This window comes from Globicephala melas, chromosome 19, assembly GCF_963455315.2.
Source record: "Globicephala melas chromosome 19, mGloMel1.2, whole genome shotgun sequence".
In the NCBI taxonomy this organism is placed as follows: domain Eukaryota; kingdom Metazoa; phylum Chordata; class Mammalia; order Artiodactyla; family Delphinidae; genus Globicephala; species Globicephala melas.
The window spans coordinates 34440367-34467649 of NC_083332.1; the positions used below are offsets into that span (position 1 = coordinate 34440367).

General features: G+C 44.2%; 1 protein-coding gene across 3 annotated transcripts in view; it reads right to left on the minus strand.

Annotated features, from left to right (window-relative positions):
• The window catches only part of GNAO1 (G protein subunit alpha o1), a 167390-nt gene extending 148890 nt beyond the window's left edge, over window positions 1-18500 (minus strand). The window contains exons 1-2 of one of the 3 annotated variants that reach the window (XM_060289756.1): window positions 17592-18491; window positions 17331-17373 (exon numbers count right to left, since the gene is read on the minus strand). In XM_060289756.1, the coding sequence (XP_060145739.1) occupies window positions 17331-17373; window positions 17592-17709 (161 nt within the window). In that variant the 5' untranslated portion in view covers window positions 17710-18491. Of the gene's footprint in view, window positions 1-17330; window positions 17374-17591 lie in introns of all 3 variants that reach the window. The other 2 variants (XM_030848038.2, XM_030848039.2) reach the window with 2 other exon arrangements.
• Window positions 18501-27283: the final 8783 nt, after the last annotated feature.

Here is a 27283-nt window from a genome sequence, read left to right on the forward strand (position 1 = left end):
GGACATTTATTTTATAGGGACATATAGTACAGAATGGTGGCTATAGTTAGTAATACTTCATTATTGCATATTTGAAAGTTACTGAGAGTAGATCTTAAAAGATCTCATCACAAGAAAAAAAATTTTTGCAACTATGTATGGTGACGAATGTTAACTAGACTTATTGTGGTGATCATTTCACAATGTATACAAAGATCAAATTATTATGTTGTACACCTGAAACTAATATAATGTTAAAGTCAACTGTCCCACAATTAAAAAAATAAACTATTAGTGTCAACAAAAAATAAAAATTTTAAAAATGCTATTCATTAAAAGGAGCAACTATAAGACCATTGTAAATATCAAGTATCCAGCTATAAATTAAACAGAAAGTATATAAGCCCTCTATGGGAAACATTATAAATATTTTTAGGAAAAATTATGATAACCTAAATAGGTGGTGAAACGTAACATGCTCATAGATCAGGAGGACTCAAGATGTAAAGATATCAATTCTACCCAAACAGATTAGAAAGAAAGAAATACTACTCAAAATCCCAATAGCAGTGTGTGTGTGTGTGTGTGTGTGTGTGTGTGTGTGTGTGTGTGTGTGACACAAACTGATTTTTACATTTACATGCAAACACAAAGGACTGAGAACAGCCAAAACACTCATGAAGATGCCAAGATGCCCCAGGTGGGGGGGATTTACTAAACCAAATATCCAGACCTGTTATAAAGCTACAGTAATCAAGATAGTGTGGCAATCAGCTAGGAGTCAAGAGTCCGATGGAATGGAACACAGAGTCAAAAGACAGGTCCCTGTGTATATAAACATTTGATTTATGACAGAGGTGGTTCTACAGAACAGTGACCGAAAAAAAATCTCTTTTTCAACAAGTGGTGCTGGGACAAATGGGTATCCATTTAGGAAAAAAAATGAAACTGGAACCCTATCTTAACACCATATACAAGAATCAACTGCAGGTGAATTAAGCACCTAAATATGAAAGGGAAAAGCTTCAAAGCTTTTTGAAGAAGGAAAAAAAGGATAACCTTTGCCATCTCAAAGTAAAACACAGATCTCTTAAACAGGACACAAAAAACACTAACCAAGAAGGGGAAGACTGAAAAATCTAACATAAAAATAAGAACTTTTTAAAATCACAGTGTATCATTAACAAAGTGAAAGGACAAAGGACGGTAATATTTATAATGAATAAAACTGGAAAAGGACTATTGTCCAGAACATATAAAGAACTCCTACAAATTAATGAGGGAAAAATCCCTAATTGTAAAAAAGTAACAAAAGAACAGGTGCCTCACAGAAAAGGAAATCCAAAATGTCCAATCAATATATGAAAAGCTGTTCAGCCTCATTAGCAGAGCATGTAAAGTAAAACCACAATGAGATACACCATCAATTTGGCAAAAATTTAAAAGTTTCACAACACCAAATATCGGCAAGGATTTAGAACAACCCAGGAATTCTCTCTGCTAGTGCAGAGTGTAACATGGAAAAACCACTGTGGAAAACAATGTGGCATTATCTAATATAATTGAAGATTCCCAGCAATTCTACTCCAAAGAACCATTTACAAATGTATGTGCCTCAGGATATAAATCTACATGGGTATTCATAGCAGCATCCTTCATAATTGTCCCAAACTCAAAATAACCCAAAGGCACATCAACAGTAGAATGGATAAATAAATTGCAGGGTAGTCAGAGCTGGTATATAATGCTATATAGCTATATAGCAGTGAACTGAATAATGTATGGCAAATTCATGAGTATACACAAATATTTGTGAATGCTCCATAGAAAAATTATAAATATTCAGAAGAGAATGCTATAAAATACTATATAGCAATAAAAATGAACTACAGCTATGTACAACAACTTGAATAAATATTACAAATACAATGTTGAAGGAAAGATGCAACTTAATACATAACAGTATGATTCCAATTAGGTCAAGACCAGGTAAGAATAAACTGTTTGATAAGAAGATGCATGTATAGGTGACAAACTCTAAAGAAAAGCAAGGAAACACCATGAAAATCAAGGTAGTAGGGAGTGAGGGAAAGAGCTACGATCAAGAAGGGATATTTAGGGACCTTCTTTACATGAGTGCATGCTTTTTAAACACGTGCTAAACATGTAAGATTAATGCACATTTTGCATATGCATTAATCTATGTCACAAAAATGCTTTTTTGCTACAAAAAAAAAAGTTTCAATGTTACCTCTTCCAGAAGTCTTTCTATACCCCAAACCTAGGTAGATGCTCCCTCGGCATCCTCCACCTCTCAGCTGGCTGTAATGCCTATTAACTTAAGGGCATCTCTGCCCTCAAGGGCAGCCATGGAGCTGTCTTGGCTCACCATTGTATCCTGTGTCTACACAGTGTTGAGCACATGGTGAGTGCTCAACAAATATAAATTAATCAACGACTGCACTGAAGGATCTGCGTTGGTAAAAAAGTAATTAGCTCCAGACCAATCAACTGACAACCAGCAGAACGTACTAAGTGATGTTATGGAAGGAGAGACCCACCTGGAGTCAGAAAAACTAGGCTCTGGTTCCATCATGTACTGGCCATATTGCCTTAAATACATCACTTTTTTCACTGATAGTAAAAATACTACAAATAGCTACCGTTTAGGGAAATTCAACATTATGCTAAGTGCTTTTAGCTGTGTTACCACATTTAATCCTCACAGTGTATCTGCAATGAGTTTAATTTTTTTTCAATCTCTTTTTAATGATTAGGAAACCGAGGTTCAGAGCGATGAAGTGATTTTTCCCAAAGCACATGACAGCCAACAAATGGCAAAGCCAAGATCTCCAAAATTCATGCTTTCCTGATAGTACTACACTGATTTTCACCTCAGTTTTTCATCTATAAAATGGGGATACAGGAATGTCTGTGTGGCCTGACAAGGCTGTTGTAAGTAAAGCTCCAATGAAATTAACGAATGTAGAAGCAGCCTGTAAACTCTAGAGCACCATTCAAAGGTAAGGAAAATAATATGTAATAAGCATCTACCATGGGCCCACACAAAACAAGCAGATGGTTTCTACCCACATTGAGCTTTCAAGCCAATTGTAAAGGAAAGCTATGTGAACAGGAAAACTAGGAACACACATCAATAAACTGATTTAAGGAAGCCTTTAGGAAGAGCACACAACACAGGCTCAACTGTCAGACCAGCAGTGGGTGTACTGCTTGGGCTGTGCAAGGCTGGCTCTTTCGTCCACCAGCTACGTAGCAACACAGCCAGAGGTATTTTGTTAAGGCATACTGCAATTTTTTTTCTTAATTAAAAAATGTACTTTTTTTTTTTTTTTTGGCCGTGCTGCGTGGCATGCAGAATCTTAGTTCCCTGACCACGGATCGAACCTGTGCCTCTTGCAGTGGAAGTGCAGATTCCTAACCACTGGACCACCAGGGAACTCCTAAAAAATGGACACTTTACAAGTCAGATTTACTGAAGTATAATTTACTTACAGTAAATTCACTCTTTTTGGGTATACAGCTTGATGAGTTTTGATAAACATATATAGTTGTGTAACCACCAATTAAGAGACAGAATATTTTCTATCACCTCCAAAAGTTCCCTTGTTACCCCTTTGTAGTCAATCTCTCTCTCCTACCATCCCTAGAAACCAGTGATGTGATTTCTGTCCCTATCGTTTTGCTTTTTCCAGAATGCAGAGGAATCTTTTTAATACATAAGCCAGGTCAAGTCGTCCTGTGTTTTAAGCCCCCATGGCATTCAGAATGAAACCCAAATGCCTCTCCGTGGGTTGCACCGTGGCTCCTCCCTGCCTCTTTAATCCCGTTTCGCGTTACTTTTCCTTCCCTGTGGTCCGGCCTCCCTGGCTGCCTTTTTGCTCATTTCTGCCTTAGGAGGCTTTGCATCTGCTCTTCCCTCTTCCTCAGCTCTTTCCTGACCAGCTTTCTTTCCCTCATCGCCTCTCACCACTCCCCACTGTTTGAGCCCTACTTCTTCCTTTAGAACATGAAATGACCTTGCTCATTCATTTACTTGTTTACTGTCTATCCCCCTTCTCTAAAGCTATAAGGTCCTTAAAATAAGCAGGGAGCTTGTAGGTCTTATTAAGAGCTCCGTTCCTAGAAACTTAGAATAACGCCAACCCATGGTTGGGCTTCCATTGGGATTCACAGAATGAACACATGTGTGCCAAAGAAGTAGGGACTAGTGAGGTCCACGTAGTTGAAACTCTAAGAAGATTCAAAGAAGAAACAGGCCTTATATTGCATGCACATGGGGGAAAAAAAAGGGTAGGAGGACTGGCCACAACTCCAAACCAGGGTCTCCCTACTGCCATTCTACCATCCCTTCCCCAAAGTCCCCAATGATGGGGCCACAGAGTGCCTGGGACACAGAGCCGGGGCCTCTCCCATCCTGGCCCTCTGGAGCAGTCAGGCTTGTTTCTCTCCTGAGGCCTGGGTCCCTTCAACTCTTCTTTGCCCACCTGGCTGGAGCTCCCACACACAGCCAGCTCAGGCTCACGGGCCTTCTTTCTCCTATCCATGTGAATTCAGAGAGGCAGGGGGAGCCCAGGGGTTATTCTTTCTTGCACTCTTCCCCAGGGAAGAGCCACACAGGACGCTGGTCTTGTAAATCCTGAGAGATTATGAGACAAATTCCTGCCTCGCAGGGCCCCACGCGCTCAGCGAAGGGTACACGTGGACACGACATGCACTGGTGTCCACAGTTCCCTGAGCTGATGTCCCAGTTTTCTCTCTCAATTAGCACTAGAGTTCTGAAAGCTTAATTTTGTTATAATTTATTATCTCAGTTGGGGGTGGCCAAGGGAGAAGGCGGGGAATTCCTTTGCCACGAGAACATCTGTTTTGCTGGATAGCAAAACTTAAATTATGACCTCAAGACTTGAGCAGAAGCTTATAGCTCGTTCGGTCCAGTCTCCTAATTTTATATGTAAAGATACTAAATCCTAGAGAAGTTAAGGAACTTGCCTGGGGCCACCAAGCTAAATAGGGACAGAGCTGGGGTAGAACTCAAGTTTCCTTAATCCCAGTTCAGCCTTATCTCCACCTTAAAATGTTCTTGAATTTGGCTTTTATCCCTTCCCCTCCACTGAAACTGCTCTTTTAAAGGCCACTAATAGCCTCAATCACCAAAATACAATAGCCTTTTCTTAGTCCTCATCTAACTGGACAATGCCACGGAACAGAACCCTGCTCGCCACACAAAACTTCCTGAAGCACACGTGGCAGGGCCTCCTCTTGTGCCTCTGACCTCCAGCCCCTTTTCCCAGTTGGAGCTACCTCTGGGTCTATCGAAGGCAGGCTTCCCTGCCTCACCTCCACAATGTGGGGGTGGAATCCTTCCTTGAGACCCCTTCTCCTCTTCATCTGCATTCCCACCCCAGGGGCACTGCATCCACTGACTCTCATGGTCTTACCACACAGGGCAGCCAAGAGTCCCTACTCTCCTTCCAGCCCCGACCTCTCTTCCCCAAGAAAACCACTGAACATTGTGAACACGGAAGTTATCCTACAAGGACCGGAAATTCGTGCTTGCGGTCTGACTTGCCATCTTCCCTCTGCTACTCCTCTCCCTGCTCTTACGCTTCCTAACTTGACGGCATAACTAAACTCCAAAATCCAGGTTCAAAACTGGGAGGACTCTTCTGATCTACTCTTTTCTCCCCATATTCAACTAGACACCACGTCTCACTTATTCTGCCTCTAAAATCTCTCCCCCATCCAATTCCTCATTGCCTTTCGTAGCAATCCTCTAGTGCAGACTACAGAAATCTCTCTCTGCTCTTGAGCCTCTTCTCTAGTCTCCCTCTTCAAGCTCTCCTGACTTGGCACTCTACTACCCTACCATGTAGGGAGGAGGTTAGTGCACCCTACCATGTATTCACAGTGTGTACCCCGTAGCGAAATGCTCAGGGAAGGCTACAATCCAGCTCCACTCTTCCTTTCCACACTTCTCATATTCCCACAAACCCCAACTCTTCAGTTACATAAGACTGTCCACTACCCCATGACGGTGCCCTGCATGTTTGAGTCTTGCTTTTGTGCTTCAGCTCATACTGTTTCATCTTCCTGGAAGGCCTTACCCATTTTTAAGATGATTTTGGTTGTAAAGGAGAGAATTCCAGCTCAAATTAGTTTATGTGAAAGAAGGGATTTATTGGTTCATGTAACTGTTCAGTGCATAGAGCCAGCTTCAGAGAATACAATAATTATCATCAAAGGTCTTTCTGGAAACCCCTCTCTCTCTTCCCCCCATTCCCTCATCCCCTGAAGTCTCTCCCACAATAGGTAAACTTCCTTCCTGCACAGAGTAATGGAGATGTGGAAACATGGCCACAGACAGCTCCGGGCTTTCATCAATCCAACCCAGTGAGGACCTTTCTGGGATCCCAGATGAAGAGCTCCTTTCTCATAGTAACTATAAAATCCCAGAGAAGGACTCTGCTCAACCTGGACTGAGTCACACCACATCCCCTGGAAAGATCACTATGGCCAGGGGAATGGGAATTTGTGAATGGCAAGGCCTGGGTCACATGCCCATTTCTATTTTCAAGCAGCAGGGGTAGTCATGGCAGCCCCACGGGGACAGCCTGGAATGAGGGAATCTGGGCAGAGTAGAACAACCCAGTTCCACTGAACTCTCATTTCTCCACCTGCTGCCTCCAGGCTTAATCCTGAGCCCTTGTCCAAATCAAATTCCAGTTTTGCCTCTTCTGTGCACTGATTGTCTCCCCCAACTGATCCAACTCTGAGGGCAGGAATTGGATTCCTATGTGATCAGTATAAGGCTTCACGCAAAGGTGTGTCTCCAGAAAAATTTTCAGTCTGCAATTACTATGTCCAATTATTTCTTTGTGAAGGCATTGCCTGATTCCCCTGGGACTGACTTGCCCACCACCAAATCTCCAAGCACCTAGAACAGTGCCTAACACATAACAGGTGCTAGATAAATACTGAGTAAATGAATGAGTGGTTTGAATAGAACAAAGGTTACCAGCCTTTGGTGTTTGGTAAACGAGCTCAGCTGCTTTTTAATTCTTCCCACTTCACAGAGAAGAATAAACGATAAGGCAAGAACTCCAACTTCTTGTCCCCACCATCCCACCCCCAAATTTCTGTACACACACCCCATGCTTATGGCCTTCCTGTCAGTCTCAGGGGAGGAGATGCACATTCATGTCCAGATTAAGCTGCCCATCCATACTCTGCACCCCCTCCTCCCTGCCCATCCTCTTGGGGCTCTGCTCTTTCTACCACTTCCTCTTTCCTATACCTTCCGCATCTCCCTCGGTCTGGACTCTTTCTTTACGGCTTCTCAGTGGATCCAAGTCCCCGCATGGGAGCCAAATGAGGTCAAATAAATCCTCCCTGAGCCCTCCCCCCTTCTCCCCTCTTCCTTCTACAGTTCCAGTTTCTTTTCCAGGAGACTCCATTTGTGGCCTCAACTTCCTCAATCCCACATGCTTAACCCCACTGCAGTTTGGCTTTTCTCCCGTCCCTCTATTGAAACTGCTCTTGCCAAGGTTGCCAACAAGTTTCCAGACCCAGTGGTCACCTGCCAGTCTTCATCTTATTTGACTCTTGCAGTATCCGACTCAACTACTTCCTCGCCTTCTTGAAATTCTTTCCTTCCTTGGCTCCCATGATGCTGCTCTGCCTTGGATTTTCTTTTCCGCCTCTTAGCTCACTCCTTCTTGGTTTCCATCACAGGCTCCCCTCCCTAGATGTTCCTCAGTTCCTGGAGCTGTGGGGCGGGCGGGGGGGGGGAGATGCATCCTCTGCCTTCTCTCCCCTTCTCACTTAGCCTGGTGAGATTCCCAGCTTTCAAGGCTCTCACTGCCCATGAGCACCAAAGAATTCCAAGTTGACCCTTCTCCCCAGGTGCATCCTATCTCCTCATCTACATATCCAACTGCCTGCCAGGGATCTCCACTTGGGTGATCCGCAAGAATCATGACCAAACATGACCAAAATAAGTCAGCATTCTTCTCCTCAAGCCTTCCCTCTTCCTCCTGCATTTCTCTATCTCAGGGAACGGCACTACCATCCCACCAGTGGCCCAAACCAGGAATCCTGGACTCATTTTTGTCTACATCCTTTAAAATGTAGTTCCTCCTCAATGCCATTCCAGTTGATCATCAAAAAAATTCAATTATTGCACCGCCCAAATAGCTCTTAAATCTATCTCCTTTTCCCACCTCCCACTACCACCACTTTAGTTTAGTTCTTAATCTTTTCCCACCTGGATCACAGAAATAACTTTCCATCTAGTCGCCCAACCTCAGAACCTGACTCCTCCAGTCCACATAGGTGATCTTTCTAATGCACAAAGTGATCCTGCCAACCCATTTCCTTAAAATTCTCTGGTTCTTGAAAGTTCTCATCACAAGGTAAAAAATTTTAACTATGTATGGTGATGGATGTTAACTAGACTTTCTGTGGTGATCATTTTGCAATATATACAAATACCAGATCATCTCACTGTACACCTGAAACTAATATAATGTTATGTCAGTTATACTTGAATTTTAAAAAAACCGTTTGGTGGCATCTCATTATACTCAGAATAAAATCCAAAGTCTTTGGCACAATAACAAGGCCCTTCACGACCGGGTCTCTGTCTCATCTTTTATCCTCCATCTCTTGACACTCCTTTTATATACTGTGTTCTAATCAAACCAAATTACTTCACATTCCCAGCATGTTCCATGTGGTGACATATCTCAGTGCCTTCTTACATGTTGGTTCCTCTGTCTGGCATTCCTTTTCTCCACCTGCTAACTACCATTCACTTTTAAGACTCAGCCCATGTGCCATTTCTCTTGGCCAATGTTCCTGCCTAGAGAAGGTGCCCTCTGTTCTCCCACAGCCCCGTGGCACTTCCTGCTCTGAGGTGTAAGTGTCTTTTACACATACCTCCCATTAGGCTGAGTTCCTCAAGAGCAGGGACTAAGACCTTCCTCCCTACTTCCATGGCATCATGTATATGTCTAGCTCACACTAGGTGCTCAGTAAATGCTTATGGGTGAGCAGATGGATTAATGGATGGATGGCTGAATGGATGGATATCCTACTATCCTGTCTTTCCCAAGTCTTCTCCGACCACTTCCTTCCACCAAAGCCTGAACCTTCAGTGGCAGCTCCTCTCTGTTGCCACCTACTAATGGCCCACACTTCTGAGGCAGGAATGGAAAATGATTCCAGGAGCTGTCCGGATGGTGATTAGGGACCACTCCGGCGTCAGAATCAATGTGATACACGATGGTGACCACCACCTCCACCTCCAGAAGGAACCCGGCCCCAACCAACCACTTGATATTCTCTCAGCCACTGACCTCAATCAAGGCTTGTGCCATACTGTTTGCTGATGGGTACTGGGTCCTGGCCTGCCAGCTCTCTATTGCCCACACTAGTGGTGTTCTAGTAAGAACTGTGTGGTGTTAGAATGGAAAGGACATAGGTTTTGGAATTAGGCAAATCATGATCTCAATACATTGCTGTCACTTACGAAGCTGTGTGACGTTAAGTTACACAGTTAACCTAACTTCTCTGAGCCTCACTTCCTCATCTGTAAGATGGAATTGATGACTGTATTTCCTCATAGGTTGATGAGAAGAAACAAATGAGGATAGCAGATGGGATTGAAAATGATGAACACAGTCTATGACCATCAAAGGCTTTCAATATTATTATTCCGTCTTTTGTAGAAATGAGTTTGCATTCTTTGTGCACCTCAGTTCTTTCTCTCTTTTCTTCAATGAACATTTATTAAGCACCTCCTTTGTGCCAGACATTGGGCTCAGTGCTGTATGATGAGCAAAAATAAGTCACCATTCCTGCTTTAGGGAGACCTGGTAGGGAGGGGGCACCCAGACTAGCAAGAGAGACAGATACATAAACACCTAATTAATTTACGCTGTGTAATAAATATTAGTGCTCTAAGACTCTGGAGGCAGGTGGCCCAGGTTGATTTTACAGCATGGGGAAGTTGTTCCCGTAAGTAACAATTTTCCACAGAAAACCTATCTGTTGGCTAAGTCATCAACAGGGAATCCAGGGTAAATTCTTGGTGATGCAGTCCTATCCTTAAATATATTATCTCCCTTTCCTCTATTTTTGGTTGAGAAATCAAGCGAGCAGGGGGACAAATTCAAGGCACCGACTATTAGCCTTGCAGGATTTTATTTTACTTTAATTTTTTGGTGCTATGAAAAGCACAATGTTTTTCCTCTTTTCTGTAAAGAAAATTAGAACTAAAGATGGCTCAGCAGATAAAAGCTGTGGGCGGTAAATACTCCCACTATTCCCCCCTGCATTTCAGGCTTCTAGGTTTCTCTTTGCATTTACTGAGCTAGAATCCTGAAAGAGGCCTGAGGAATTCTAGCTCATATCCTAAGTAAGAGATGAAAAGACTGAGGCTCAGAGGGGCTAAACGACTTGCCCAAAGTCAAGTTAGAGAAGGAGCCAAAATTAAAACACAGCTCTCCTGAGCCTCCCCTTTAACTATTCTGCAAATCTCCCAACTCCCTGGATCTTATGCACCTGAACCCGGGCAAGTGCCTTCCTGTCTATGTAGCCCTCCCATCCAGGGGGGAAGTCAGGGCTGTCTCCATTTCTAAGCATCCTGGAAGCCACAGACAAACCACTTCTTCCTTTAACATGTCACTGGGTCCCTCCTCCCAGAAACATCCTGTTTCTCAATCACAGGATACTTTCAGATCCTCCTCTTTGGTTTGAGAAGCACATCTGCATGAAAAGTTTGGTTAGAGGTGGTTTTCTCTAAATGCCTCTCAGGACTTTCCTGGCTGAGAAAGCTCTGTGGTTGAGGTTGCTATTCTGCAATTATCTTGGCCTTAAAAGGGCTTTCATGGGTACCCCCTACCCCCTCAGGAGGGAGCCAGAATTGATTCTTCTATGTTTAGAACCTCGCATCAAAGACCTCAAGAATCTGAACATGAAGGTAATTCCCAATTTCACAGCTCACTTAGAACAGGAAAGGAGCTTGGGGTAGCCCTGGGCCAACTACTCCAGGAAACGGAGCCCCCAGAGCAGCAGGGGCAGAGCCACCTATCTCGACTCCTGGTCCAGTGCTCTCTCCCACTCTCTGTAATATCACTCCAACCTCCTGGGCTGAAGCAGCTGCGCCATCAAAAATGTCATATCACTTATAACAACACAGTTAGTTATATAACTGATGCTGCAGAGCAGGCAAGGGGAAGAAGCCCTGAGCGTGAACCACAGCGCCCCGCTTCTGGCTCTCAGGCAACCTAAGGCCCACATACTTGAGAACTCCATATGGGAAGGGAACACCCACTAATCAATCAAAGGAATCACAACTGTAGCTGACATGTGTAAAATGATTTCTAGAAAACTGTTAAAAGGGCATTGCATATATTACATCACTTAATATTCACAAACCTGTTAGGTATTTTTATGATCAGCCCCATTTTACAGGCAAGGAAACTGAGGCACAAGAAAGTAACTTGTTTAAGGGCACACTTCTAGTTAGTGGTAGAGTCAAGATTTAAAGCCAAGCAGCCTGTTACAGAGCCCAAGCTGCTAACTGCCTCTCAGTTTTAAAAGCATGCTAAACGGCTTCTCCTAATAGGAATCCACCTATCTCTTTGAACCAGTAACAGGTCACTGCTCCTTTCTCTCCTTCCTCCGCAATGCTAATGACTGATTTCTCAGGAGGTTTCTTTCCTAACCAGTATTGTGCATAAATGAGAAACATAGAATAATATAAGAATGTGATACCGGTTTGAACAAATTCTTAGAATGCAGTTTGAGCACCTTCAAGCTTTTTATGATGATGCAGTCAATAAAGTGAGGTGAAGTGCTCTTCTTACAGCATCTGCTAACCATTTTAAAATCCATGTAGTATGTACGTAAACATACACATACGTGCACATCTTAAAAATTTTTTCAAAATCAAAAGTTGCTCTTTGCTAGTGTCATATTTTGGGGTAATTCTTTCCAAAATGTTTTTTTCAGTTTGAAATCACCTCCTCACCAGCTTGTCTACTGTCTTTCCGATCAAAATGTGCTCTTGCGATAATGGTCCGTCTAGCTTTGTAAGACATGAGAGACTTAGAACACCCTGGGAGAGAGGGAACCAAGTCCCTGCATCCAGATTGACTGAGCACATGTCAGAAAAATATGACCTTATTCTACTCATATTAAATCTCCAGTATTAACAGTGAGAAGCTGAAAAACATAAGTGATCCTGTCCTATCTTTAGCAGGTGTGGCTAAGATGCATGATATAATCTGGGGAGTTCCAAGTGCTAAAAAAACAAGACAGTCCTCTGACTCTGGGCACTATAAATCTAATCTAGCCCCACACAGAGACTAGAAATTCTGGATTCCTCTGGAGTCTTGTCAATCCTGCATGAAGCTTCATCCATTTAATCTCATCAGCAACAACCCTTTCAATAAGCACACGGGTTCGATTTCAGAATCCAACAGGTGACTGAGGTTCAAGAATTCCACAGCTGATTCCTGAGGCGATCAGGTGGACTGTTTGCTACTCTTCTGGCAGGAAGGTCTGCTGGTATTTACAGCTCAGTGAACAGTAAGGAGGGAGAGAGCACCATCCATCAGCAAAGGAGAACTCATCTGCTACTTGATCTGACATTCTGTTTGCGCTCACACTGTCTCCAGAGAGCAAGGTGCATCCCTTTTAATAAACATGGAGACAGGAGGAAGGGGAGGGGGAGCAAAGCAGCCAAAGAGATGACTGCAGAAACAAGAAGTCCACAGATCGAGGAGCTCTCAGTGGAGCGCTGCCCCAACATGGGACCGTTTGGGGATGTGCAGGAAATGCCCTTTCAAACGACTGTACTTTTACTGAGTAATGGCTGCAAGTTGCTGTTCAACTCCTCTCACGCCTGCCACTTAGCAGGTGCCAAACAGCCGTGTGCTGAATGAACACAGGCTTGCCCTGAACCTAAGCCAAAGACTAATTACAAAGTCAGGGTCAGCTGGTAGGAGGAAACCACCAGCTTTTGGCAATCTTAAGATTGTCTTCCCTGTCTGGTAGGGTCTCTCCTTGGACTCCAATCCTACTGGAAGGGCTGGGATATTTGTATGAGCAATGGTGTCTTCACCAAATCCTTAAATTTTGTTTTACCAGTGGCACTGAGCAAGCACCTTGGAAAGGAACACACATCCAAAGTGCTCCACTTTACTGTGTTCACTTATATAAAGCCTACCAGCTAGCAAGCCATGCCTCAATTGCCACCTTCGGACTCTCTAGCTCCCTAAAAATTCACTTAATGCTCCAGAGACAACAGATAGCCTGAATATGACATCACAGAAAACTCAACATCTCAAATGAGGACAAACTGTGGTGTCCATAGCAACTCCACAGTTCATTTTACATTTTCATCAGGTAGACGGTCCAAGTAGTTGTCACTATTTGCTCAGAATGGGAAGTCACTTAAAGTGATTCTGTTGATTCCATATATAATGCCTTAAGAGATTTCTTTGAGAGGGTTTTGGTGATTAAATAAAATTAACACTTGCTGTTAAAATTTTGATTAATTGGAATAAAAGAATCCCCTGATTGACTGCAAAAATGATGAGGCTGTATCACAGGTGAGGTCAGGAGCTCCTAACAACCAAAATTATTTAAAATGTCACACATAAAACGCCACTGATTACTCATGGTATGTGTAAAATTATATTCTGCCGTCTCAATGATCATTGTTTATTTCTCAGTACGGAAATGTTCTGGATTGTCTGACACAGAGCTCCCAAACACTAGTTCACAATCCATACACAAAGGAAAAAAAACCTAGCAAGCTATTTTCAAATGAAAATTTTAATAAAGTATTAAGAATCGCGCTTTTCAAATGACAGTCTAACATGTAGCCCTCTTAATGGATGCAAGTTTCCCACTGCAACATGTTTCAAGCAAAAGAATGTCAAAGGTCAGTTTCCCTGCAATGTTCCTAGGCTGGTATGGGTGTTAACACTTTGTTCTAAACAGCATCTGCCAGCCAGGCCTTTGTAATATAATTTCAGTTACTACAGGCATATATGGAAGCCCCGTCCGTCTTCTAATCAGCACGCCATAATGTGGATAAGAATGTATGCTGAATGGAGTGGCTCTTTGCTCTTCTGGAAATGCTGATTAAAAAGGATCTGGAGATGTCTCAATATCAATATTCTTCCTCTCAATGCAACAGGCTGGGCTATTAAACCCCAGTCCCCATTAGGAAGTCATCAAGTTCTCACAGGACATCACTCACAGAGAACGCTCTAATTTCATCTGCCTGGGTGAAATAAAAGAGCATCCTGATTAACTCGTAAGTATGGTCTGATAGGTTGTTAACCAATCGTACTGGCCAGGCAAGTCCAAAATTGCATTCTGTAAATGCCACCTAGATTTTCAGGGCCAGCCCCACCCATAGTACAGTTCGCCTGATTCAAGTGACTCTCACCCAAGTGGCAATCTGGAAAATCACCTCTTCAAGGGAAGGCTCAAAAGAATTTGTCACTAGGATACAGTGACACCAATCCCACATTTTGTGGTTAATAAAACAAGTCCTGCATCCAGCTTGGCACAAGGCCCTGATCTGATTTATTTCAAGCCAAGCTGGAGGGCTCACAGGAAAAGCTGCTATTCATGAATGCTTCAGGATAGGACACTAGGGTCCCTTGTGGCAAAATTAACATGGGCCAGAAATCTTTCTGTCTCACCTTTTGAGCAAACTTAACTCATTTCCTAAAGAGAACTGGTGTATTTTAAAAAATATACTAACAGTTTTACCTACAAAATCTCAATTTTGCCTGTTATTTTTCTCCAAAAAGGCGTCCTGTCAGGTGATAAAGGGAGGAGTGCAGGGAAAAGAGAGAAACTGCCAGGACGTCTGATTTAACCATCTGAAATATCTAACGCTTGATTTTCCCCCCCCTCCCTCCTCTGTGTAACCAAATATGAGACGCAGAAGACTTTCCCGGAGAAGTCTAAATACAGCCTTCATTTAAGATTTTCTGCCCCAGTACATAATTAGGAAATTTCATTCTAAAATGGCACGCCTATCTCCTTGGAGAGCGTGCCTCTGTTTGAATAAAAAAGGCGAGGTATCCTTCAGGGTACTCAGTATATATTTTTAAACTTCTTATTAAATCAACCTAAGTTATGGAGCTTTTTCAGGAAAAGCAGGTAAGGAGGTGCTTTGGCAGATGCAAAGTTAATTTCCAGACTCTAGCATACACCCCGCTTCCATCCCCGCTTCCCTCAACCGAGCGTTTCCGAATGCCTTCGGCCTCCTTCGAAGAGGCTCGGCTCTCTCCGCCGAGGTCCCGGCTCGGCTCCGAACACTGCCGAGTCCCTCCGAGCCTCGCGCCCAGCCTGCGCCGAGCCGAGCCGAGCGCCACCAAGCTGAGCCTCCTCGACTTTTCCAGCCTCGGCTGGGCGCTGTCCACCACTCGCAGCGCCTGAAACCTCACCCAGCTCCGGTGGCTGGGGCTTCCACTGGGCTGCAAGCCTGCCACTGCAGATTACAGAGTTCTGAAGTTTTGAAACGTCCCCTTTAGGGAGAAAGGGGTGGTGCTGCTTGCACTTACCGACCTGCAAGGGCTCCAGGCAGATGCAACATGCACCTTGTTGCAACGAGCAATTCCCCAGGCCCCGCCTTCCCATCCATTTGGGTTGCACAAGCTTCAAAGAAGCCCCAGGCCAAATTACCCGTGGATAATTTGGGTGCGGCAAGCCAAGGGGCCTCTGCACAGAAAGCCCCAGGGAGCTCTCGAACAAAAATAAGAACACGTCAAGCAGACGGGAGAAATTGTCTCCGAGTCGCTACTCCCTACCATCATGGCGCCGCCTAGAACCCGCTTGTCATGCCTGTTACACATGCAAGATTTTTTTGCATCTTGGTTCTGAAACCGCAAGCATGCTTCGTCTCCCACCCACCTTTCTGCGAAAGGGGTTTTTACTTTCCATTGTTTTCCTACGGGATGCAATAACTTCGGCTATTCTGTCAAGTTGAAAAATAATCATTTTTGTTTACTGCACAGCAACCCCTAATTAGGAGCTGTGTGTGCACGAAGGTGTCACAGCAAAGCGACGTGGAATCCTCGCTAAAAGGTCTTAACGAACTCCTCCGTCCCGAACCGAGAGGCCAACGGAAGCAGCGGGGCTAGGAGGCCCAAGGGCGCGCACCCCTTTCCTAAGGTCACCCCCTCCCCAAGCAAAGCTGCCTGTGGGCTCACCAGGAACTGCTAACCAGGAGTGGATGGGGCAAGAATCAAGCCTGGGAGTAGGAAGGAGGGGCAAGGCTCCTTACTGAGAAAGTGTGGAAGGGAAGGAATATCCCATTTTGTTTTAATTTTCAACCATCACTCAAATCCACCCCCAGCTAATTAGGAGGGGAAACTGATACCTAAGGCAGAAGGGGGTGGTGCAGCAAGTGGGGCCTGAAATCCGCATTGTGGGTAGATTACATGGAACACAGCCTATGCAGAGTGTAAATAAATACATTGATAAAGGCCATAGAGTAAACGAAAACTGCCAGTGTCAGGAGAGCAAAGGCTGGGAGGATGGGGGAGAAAGGCGGGGGAGCAGCAAGGAGCGGGCATTCAGCCTCACAGCCAGCGTCCTCCTTCCACCTCTACCTTGGATACACCTGTGCCAGCCACATTCGCTTGAACACCCACCCCCTCCCCTACCACACGCCCCTTCCCCTAACCTCCGTCCTTTGGGGGTGGGGAGGAGGGGCAGAAACCACAGCCTCTAATTCAGCACCAAATCCATGAACAGCAGACACTTGATACTCCACCCCAGCCTAGGGCTGGGTCCCCTCCATGTTTTAGCCAAGTTCAAAAATCACTGCCCCAGGAGAAGAGTAGGGGGAAGTGGGATTATGGATATGGAGTAGGGGGTGGAGGAAGGAGAAGAGAGAAATAGAGACAGAATGATACAGAGACACAGAGATAGAAATAGACGCAGCGACACACAGGAAACACCACACAATCAAGAGTAATGATCATAATCATGCCAATAATGTGATGTTCTGATCAATATGGCGGACACTGTCATTCATACAACTACAGGCGCTCCCCTTCCCTCCACCTCAGCCCGGAGAAAAAAACACCCACCCTGGGAGTTGGGGTGGAGGACCCAGAACCAACGTAGGGCCTGGGGGAGGGGAGTCAAATCAGGTGTGTGTATGCGTGTGCGTGTGTGCACTAATTAAAAACCAGGCCTGGAGATCAATGTGAAGTGAGCAAGGTAATAAAAATTATTAAAAAATTATACTTAATAAAAGTACAAATCCCAATGCCACAGGGACTTACTTCATCTGCTTCACAATGGTGCTTTTTCCAGATTCTCCAGCCCCTGTTGGGACAGACAGGGGGGAAAATTTGGTGAGTGTCAGCTTAGGGGACCGGGGTGGGGGGTTGGGGGGTAAGGCATGCGAGGGAGTGGGCGATCCTGGGCACATGGTGGTGCCAACTCGGGGACCAGGTCTCCCCAGGAGCGAGTGGAGGGGGGACTGGTGGGGGGGTGCAGAGTGGCCAGGGTCGGGGGATGGGGGTGGCAGTCCCGGTCCTTACCCAGCAGGAGTAATTTCACGTCTTTGGCGGCGCTGATGCCATCCTCTTTGAGGTTTTTCTCAATCGCCTTGCTCCGCTCGAGGGCGGCTCGCTCCTCTGCGCTCAGAGTACATCCCATGGTGGCCCCTTCCCTGCCACAGCCCGCACGACTCGGCTGGCACGGCTCCCCGGCTCGGCGCGCCCCCCACCCCCCCAGAAAGCAGAGCCTGGGCTCAAAGGGGAAAAAATCACGATAGCCTCCCCTTGGCTGAAAACAAAAATGTCGGGAAAGCAGAACCCCCAAAAAAGACAGCCTCTAACAAGATTCCAGCCGCGGAGACTCGCGGCAGCTGGCGGGGCTCTGGGGGTGTCGAGGCGAGGGTGTCCGGGGTCTGGGGTTCCGGAGCCGAGGGAGGAGGCGCCCGCGGTCCGAGGAGGCGCGAGCTGCAGGCACTGAGGCTTGTGCACGACCCAAAATAAATAAAATAATAGTCGAGGCAGGAATCGCAGCCGGAGCCGGCGGAGGGTGGGGTGGGGGGCAGGGTGGGTCCTTCTGCCGCTGCTGCCGGAGGAGGAGGCGGCGCGGGGTGTGGAGGGAGTGAGTTAGGGGGTGCTGCTAGTGTATTTGCATCGCTGTTCCTCAGCCGTCGGTGCGTCCGCGGCGCCTTCGCCGACCCCCGCGCGCTGGGCAGGGCTGGGCAAGGGGCCGGGCCGGGGGGCAGGTCTCTAGCGGGAGACGGCGTCGCTGTTTCCCAGAGCTAGCATCGCTCGGTGGAGCCTACCGAAGAGAAAGGGAGAGCGCGACGGAGCCGCGGGCAGCCGGGAGCTCGAGCGGGAGCGAGAGAGGAGAGAGGCTGGGAGGGAGGGGAGAAAAAAAATGAAGGGAGAGCGAGCGAGCGAGCGCGCGCGCTCCACAGACCGGGCGGGGGAGGGGGCGAGCGCAGCGCGCGAGTGCGCCAGCTGCTCTGCGCACCCCGCACGGCCAGCCGCCCGCTGACGTCAGCAGGGCCGCGCGCCGGGCCCCCGAGACGGGGAGGGGCGGGGGGCCGGGGGAGGTGCGCGCGCCGAGGTCCGCGTAACTAGCGGGGGCGCGCGCGCGGCGCGGCCTCCCCTCCCCCACCCTCCCCCCACTCCCCTCAGGGCCCGCGGCTCCCCGAGGTGGGCTCTTGCGAGGCCTAGCGGGGGCGGGGCCTGGGGCCGGGCTCGAGCCGGGGCGCCCCTCCCCGCCTCCGCCTCCGCCTCCGCCTCCGCCCTCGCCCAGTGCTCTGGCGGCTCGGGCCTGGTCAACGCGAGCTCGGGGCTGGGTAGCCCGCGCCACCGTCAGGTGGGTCCACTGGGTCGCGGCCGGCGTCGCCTCCCTCGCTCCCTGCCTCCTCTCCATCTTGGCTCCAACAGCGCGCCTTCTTGGTTGCTCTCCGGCTGCTAGGGCCGTAGCAGCCGAGGTCAGGTGGCCTCGGTTAACTCGAGGAGACCGTGGTTCTGAGGGAACCTGCGTTCCCAATCATTCGCCCTTGGGGCGTAGGGGCAGATTCGGATTTTTCGCTTCCTGCGTCCCACAAACATTTATTGAGCACCTAGTATGTGAGAAAGGAGGCTGTGAGGAGAGGAACACAGCAGGATGAGACAAAGCCAGGGCCTGTTCTCAAGGAGCCTCTGCCTCCCTTTGCCATCGCGGACCCTGCTCCAAGATTGCCGGCCAAAAGGGCAGCGCAGGAGACAGTTCCCACACGGGGCAGCTTTTGGATGGGAGGGACAGGTTTTCATGCAAGTGATGCTTACTTTCTCAACACAGAGCTTAAATGCTTTTCGCTCATTTTGAAAGGTTTAGTTTGGTTGAGATTTTTGCACTGAGCCCTCTTCTTCTGCCCCTTCCCAAAACACAAATACATTAAATGAATAGATTTTGAGAGACGAGAGCTTCTTCCTCTAAATCTTTTAAAACACTCCCTCGCCCCATCTCTTTTTAAAATAAAGACCCAGCAACCCTGGGTCAGTTACTCAGCGTACAGCTCATCAGATACTGAGGAAACACATACACTTCTGCCAAAGATCGGGCATGTTCTAGGCGGTCTCTGAGATTTTGAAGAAATTAGTTCTCACTGCGCAAAATGGTTTTACAATCAGTTCCATCAGACAGCCTCAGGGGCCCTCCTAGAAAAAGGGGCCAATAGGAAAGATTGCATGGGGATAGGAGAGGCAACCGGCCAGTGGAAAACGTTTTTTCTAATAGTTGGGCATTTTTGTGGCTCTGAAGGCAAACTTGTTTGTTTCATTTCAACAATAGAAAAAACACCCCTGTTTTTGGTAATGTTACCCAGCATAAAAATACATTTGCAATGGGGGGGGAGGCAATTAAAGCCCATGCAGAAGAAAACATTTTTTTCCCCTGTATTTTTCAATTTGTTGTTTCCTAGTTTGGGTTTGCCTCATTCCACAAATAGCTGTCTATGTCAAAAGTTGTATGTAATTTGAATATTTAAACTTAGATCACATTTAAATATTGTAGAAAACTGAGAAAGGACTCTTATAAAGAATTGTTTTATAAAGTAAATAACTTCTTCCCCACTTGCCCCTCCACCCCTACCCAGTCTCCTTTTGTGTGTGTATTGAGGAGGGGAGCTTAGGGGATGAATCTGGTTTGCTTAAAATCTGGCTGTCACTAAAAATCAGCCTCCCAGATCCAAAACAGAGCTTAGGTAACCAATATTCTATAGAATTTGTTATTTCTTTTAAAGGTTGCTAGGATGATTATGCAGATCTCTCAGATATAGGGAAAAAATTCAGCCACCTCACCCAGATTCTGCAATCCCTACGAGGCTGCATCTGAAATACTGAAGAGGTAAGACCATAACCATTTCTTTGTAAATGGTGGGTCATATTTTACATTTTAATGCTCTTTCATATGAAGTAATTTTTAATTGAAGATCTTAGACTCTTGGGGCATTGTGGTTTACATGGTTGAATCAAACTATCTTTGATTTTGCGTATATTTATTCCTTCTTGGTATCATACCTAGTATGGTGGAGGCACAAACCTATGTTTTGTGTTTTTCTTTACTCAATAGTTACTAAGCACCTACCAGCCATGAACAGGGTAATGTTCTAGGCACTATAGGTGTTGTATTTCAGGTTTGTCTACCCTGTTTTCTTTTTCTGGGTCACTTTGCATCTTTATAGCTCGGCTTCATAAAAGACTAATAATAATCCGCTTCACCTGTAGAGTGCTTTCCAGCTTACGGAGCACTTTTATGAAAATTATCTCTAGTGATCCTCCCACATAAACCTCAGTTAGGGATTGTGGTGTGAGGAGCATCATGGCTAAGTGGAATGAGCCTGGGCCCATATCAACCTGGGTACCCATTTTACAGCTGAGAAAACTGAGCCTCTGAGGGGCTGAATAAATTGTTCAAGGTCATGCAGTCATTTAGTACTAATGCAGGGCTCCTTTTACAGGTTTGTGGACTATTTGAGAGATAACATGTTATAGGTATTTATTTTATATTTAAATATATATATATTTATGTCTGCATATATATATATATATCATATTTCCTAGACTCACAGAAAGCTTACAACTCCAGAAACCAATCATATTCTGGTCCCCCCCACCAAAAGAAGTAAGGATAACCTCTCAGTTCTCTGTGAGTTATTAGATAATACGACAAGTGTTTAATTTGTCCATAGTTAATTCCTGTGGGAATGAGGAAATTATAGTCCTAACATCAGGAGTAATCAGGGACAGATTCAATTTGGTTTTATTTTATATGATCCTCAGAATTATATTTCTCTAATTGTTCCTGCTGACCAAAAGAATAATTCTCCTTTACCCCACCTTAGGTCAACTATAGCCCTTACCACACATGGTTCAGCATACTTTTAATTTTAAAAGTAGGTGATCAGAATATTTTATATACTTTCTAAAAGGAACAACAAAAGCCTACATTGAGCTGCTTTTGTACCACATGTGCCTCCTATTCTGGAGGACAGTAATTTACCATATAAGCAAGATCCTCCAGGTCTAACTTACAGAATGTGGGCTCTGATTTGATGAACTGAATTTCCATATTTGTTCCCTTTTGAGGGTACTTTAATTAAATATGCATGTATTGACCATCTACCATTTTCATGTATTGACTTAGACTCAAAGGGAGGTTTAGACATGAGCTTGGCTTCCTGAAATCTTGAAATCCCTGGAATGTTTCAAAACAATTCACATCAGAATCAGCTGGGGTGCTTGTTAAAAATTCAGTCAGCCATCTTACTTCTACCAAATCAGACTATTCTAAAATCTGCATTGGTATCCACTCCCTAGGTGATTTTTCTGTACAAAGTGCTAGGTCTTGTAGAGCATCTGTGCCAATTAATTCTACTAGTAGCTTATATTCTTAAAGTCCAAATATCTCTCCTGTTTCTGAATTCAAATTTTCTTTATGTTTAGTAGTTTTTGTATTTCTGTCAAAGGAAAAACTTATGAGAATTACTATTCCTTATGGACGTTACTCTCCTCGTGGGAAGAAAATAGGCTAAAATGTGTGGTTCGTGAGCTAAGTGAAATCAAACTAAATGTCAAACGTATTAGACATTTTGGGGAGAATGGTAGATCACTAGAGGTTTTTAAGTTTCTGCACTAAGGGTTTTTATTATAAAATTGATAGCTCACACTCTAACTTAGTGGTGAATATAATTTAGAAGAATGTCTGGGTAAGGCTAAGAAATGACTTAAGAGTTTTCTGATAAATATCTGGCATTAATGAGGGAAGATGCTGATCTAATTTTTTTTATGTCCCTAGAAGATATTATTATCCTTATCCTATTGTCCTTGTTAGCTGTTATTCAGTGCTTCTCTGACTGGTATTAATATTATTTTGTGCACATCTCTCATACCTACCAGAACAGTGGTTATCAAATGTTATTGTGCATAAGAATTATGTAGGATGCTTTTTAAAATGCAGATTCCTGGGTGAATATCTAGAATTTCTGAGTCAGTGAGTCTGAGGTGGAGCCTGATATTGTTCATTTTTACAATCATACGTTCTCACCCAAGTGATGTGCTCAGGAAACATATCACTGGACTATAAACTCCTTTGGGGTGAGGGAGTTACCACTTTGTATATATCCCAAAAGGTCAAGCATGGCCCATTGTCCACAGGTCATCAATTTTAATGCTATTAACCAAATTCACCTGTCTATAGACAAGGGCTAAATCAGATCATATATCAAAGTTCTTTGCAGTTCTGAGACTTTTTGATTTTTCTAGTAGAAATTTTGTGACTTGATTCTGGAAAACTTTTAAGATTGGGTGAGTTCAAAGAGGTAATGACTTATTTTCAAGTAAGATTCTGAAAAATGAAATGATACTGATTTTAAACAAACAAATGGGAGATTTGTTGGTATTTAGGAACTTGTGAGAAGAGCATATGCCAAACGTTTTTGAAGTTTCCATCAGAATATTCTTTGCTAAATTTCTTCTCTCATTTGTTATTTTGCGGACTTCATGAAAAAAATCAGTTTATCATTGTTAGGAATAAAAGATGACATGGGAAGAAATAAAGGTTTTGTGTACTTTTAAACGAAGGAACTTGCTTGAAGCCTTGTAGATAATTGAGTTGAGCTCTTAGGTTATTGAAGTCCATTATGTGGTCGGTGTTGAGAACATTATTTGCTGAGTGTATTTTGATGGTTCAAGAACCCCAAAGAGAGTGTGCTTTGTGATTTTTCTCAGTTTAGGATAGCAAGAGAATCCCACAGGGATGCATTTGGCTTGAATTGAGTGGAAAGTTGGAGGGGGCTAGGACTCGTGATTTCACATTGATAAGACTGACCAAGAGCTGAAATTGAAGTTGGAAGCTTGGCTTAAAATGAAAGCATTTCCTAACAGCCGTGATTCCTGTTGGCATTTTCTTGGAAAACCTTTAATCGGAAACCAAGATTCTTATTTGTTATAATAGGGATAATAGGACTTTTTAACCTACCTGGGCTAGAGTTGACAGATGTGGTTAGCTGGTACATGTTTGTAAAGTATTATTTAATACTCTTGTCCTCCAGAAGACAAGAGATTTCCTAACACAAAGATTTCTTGCATTGTTTATCATATTCTCTATCTCCATAAGCCTTTCACACATGCAGCTCAAACACATTTAGATATTATCTCATTAGTCTTCTGTAAGCTTCAAGGTCCAAAGTCTTATTACCGCATTGCTCCTTAAAGATAGAAATGTTTCTGTTTGCTCCTGTCAGTTGTGTTTGTGAAGGCAAAAAGTAGGTGAATTTATCTGAATTCAGTTAAAACCAGTTTGGATTGTCTGTAACAAGTGTGACTGGGGGAGGGGGAGGCTATCAATTAATTCAAACTTATTAGAAGTAGGTTGAGGGTGTTTGGCCAGATTAGAATGATTTAATTTTGTGACCTGTCTGCATCCTCTAAAGTACATGTGGTTTGGGGTGTTCCCAAAGTCTGCCAAGTACCAAGAACATAGTGTTCCAGTGGGGAAACATGGTTCTTCAGTTGAGCTAACATTTGGGTGTATTACCTGTTCCCCAAAGGCCTGTAAAACCCTGACCTCTGTGGCAGAGAAAAACATTTTTATAAAATTCCTGTGTGTGTGTGATGGAGCACATCTATAAAATTGAAGAAGGGTAATTCAGAGTGAGATGTATTTTCAACCAGACACCTATCCCATAGGACTTTTAGCTAGGATCATTCAGAGCTTGAAATAGAAAGGGAAGAACTGAACTGATTTTCCTCTCAAGGAACACATGCAGTTGGCTGTCTTTCCCCTTGGCCACTGTAGCCTTTGGAGAGGGCTAAGAGAAGAGGAAAGAAAAAGGAGGAGGGAGGACTCTGAATTAGTTACATCCAATATAAATTAAAAACAGCACTGTTCCTAATGACCAAAGAGAGGACATATACAGATTTCAATAAAAACATTGAATGTAATGGCTTAAAATGACCAAAATTAAAGAGATGGATGCCCAAAAGCAATCTTAAAAAAATTAATACTGGGATTAATTTTCATGGATTGAGAGGTGGGATGAATGGGGCAGGGAAAGAAAAAGGGTAAATTTTGGGATTGTTCAATTTGATCATCCTTTCTTTGATTCTACCACCTCTGCTTCTGTTTTAGGAAAGATGTGACACCAATCCTTCTTTCCTTCTTTTTTGCTTCTCTCACTTCTGCTCTACTCTGATACTTGGCTTTATCCTACCATAAACATCTTTATCCTACCATAAACATTCCAGTAAGAAAATAGTGATAAGATTGAAATTTTTCCTATCATTGCCTTCATTTATTTAGTACATACTTATTGTGTTTACTGTGTTTACTATGCCAGACTTTGTTCTAGGAATACACTGGGAATACACTGTTGAAAACAACACACTAGGTCCCCTGCCATCATGGTGCATATAGTCCCTGATCTTTGAATTATAGCACTCTCTCATACATTATTTAATTTGATCCTTTTAAGAACCCTTTGAAATAGCCCAGATTTCTATTTACATTTTATGCGTAATAAAATTAAGCTTAGGGAAGTTCAACTGATTTACCTAAGATCATGCAGCTGGTAAATTACGTAATCAGATGGTCACCCAAATTTTCTGAATTCGAAGACAGTGTCCTTTCTGCCACATTATGCCACTTCCCTAAGATCCAAGGTTCAAAGATTATATCTAAGTTGCTGTTTTTTAAATTGAAGTATAGTTGATTTACAGTGTTGTGTTAGGTTCTGGTGTACAGCAGTGGTTCTGGTGTACAGCAAAGTGTTTCAATTATACATATGTGTGGGTATATATATATGCACATATATATATGCATATATACACATATATGTATTCTTTTTCAGATTCTTTTTTTTTTTTTTTTTTGCGGTACACGGGCCTCTCACTGTTGTGGCCTCTCCCATTGCGGAGCACAGGCTCCGGACGCGCAGGCTCAGCGGCCATGGCTCACGGGCCCAGCCGCTCCGCGGCATGTGGGATTTTCCCGGACCGGGGCACGAACCCGTGTCCCCTGCATCGGCAGGCGGACTCTCAACCACTGCGCCACAAGGGAAGCCCTTTCAGATTCTTTTTAAGTTTCTCTTTTAAACAGTACCTAGACCAATTATATTATTTATATTTTAGTGAGTTATTACCTTACTCAATACTCCTTCCCCCCTTTGTCAGACATTATTGATCATCATAAATGATTATCTAAACAATTCATGATCCAATGATATTTATTCTAATGAATTATTCCTAGTTCTTAATACAAAATAGATTATCTTTGTAGTGTATAATTATCAGAATATTCTCCATGTTTTGCAACACCCTCTCCCTCATAAAGGTAACAACCAGAAATGGGGAGTAGATGATATACAACAATTAAAGGAAGGTATTGAAAAACTTTAGTCCCAGTAGGTTGGAAAAGTAATTTTCAAAACTAAAAAAAAAGTAACATCAAGAAGGGCCACAGAGTGAAAAGAGCACTGGACTAGGAATCAAGAGACAAAACTTTTAGTCTTGGTTTGGGAAATTCTGTTCTCTTTCCAGACCTCAATTTCCTCAATTAAAGAATGGAATTTTAGGCATCTTCTGTATTCTGCATCCATAATTCTAAATCTGACTTAAGTGAACAGAGACCTTGGAGAGTGACATTTAGGAAACTATTGAAGGCAGAGCAATAGACCCCTCCACAGGGCAAAGCAAGAAAACGTTACAGATCCATTCGGTTCTTGAATCCAAGTCCATTTGTTCCACTATTGAAATGGTTCCTGTTTCTTTTTTCCTCCCTTCAGATCGAGTAAACCTTTCATACTTCTTATGGCATTTGCTTTAGAAATATAACACCTTTGTAAACAAAACAAGCCAATATTATGAAAGGATTGTAGCTTGACTTTGATTTTTCAACTTAGAAGTGACACCACTCCTAGATATACTGGAATTTTTTTTAAAGCCTATCTTGAAAGGTTTTCTCCAAATTGCCTTATATCCGTTTTAGCACAGCAGGCACATGATGGCTCATAATCACCACCCAATTGATTTTGAGAGTATTTCTTTGTGGGTGAATAGGATGAGTGGGGAACATCCCACAGGGCTGGGGAAGGAGTGTCAAGGGAGTCGCATAGATCCAGGAGTGAGACAGCCAGTGGTAAGTAACCAAAGGGGCAGATGAGCTTGACAAGGGGTTGGCCTTCTCTCAACAGCCTCTACTAGATCTATTCAGTCCTGCCCTTCTTGTGATTTTCTCTGGCATTTGTTCTGACAGTTATCTCAATTCTTCACTCACTTCCCACACCCCTAGAGTGTATCTGCCAGATTAGTAATCGCTTGGTTAGTGATTACTAGTTGCTTCCTGCCTACTTGCTGAAAAGGTTTCATCGAGGGAGTGGAGGAATTCAGCATATGCTTCTACCACCTTACAGATATCAGTCTCTAAGCATGAAGGAACTTAAGCATGAAAGAAAGGATTTATGAGTTCATCCAATAGTGAGCTAAAAATTAGTTGTTCTTGGGGGCTTCCCTGGTGGTGCAGTGGTTGAGAGTCCGCCTGCTGATGCAGGGGACACGGGTTCGTGCCCTGGTCTGGGAAGATCCCACATGCCGCGGAGCGGCTGGGCCCGTGAGCCATGGCCGCTGAGCCTGCGCGTCCGGAGCCTGTGCTCCGCAATGGGAGAGGCCACAACAGTGAGAGGCCCGCATACTGCAAAAAAAAAAAAAGTTGTTCTTTCAGTGAA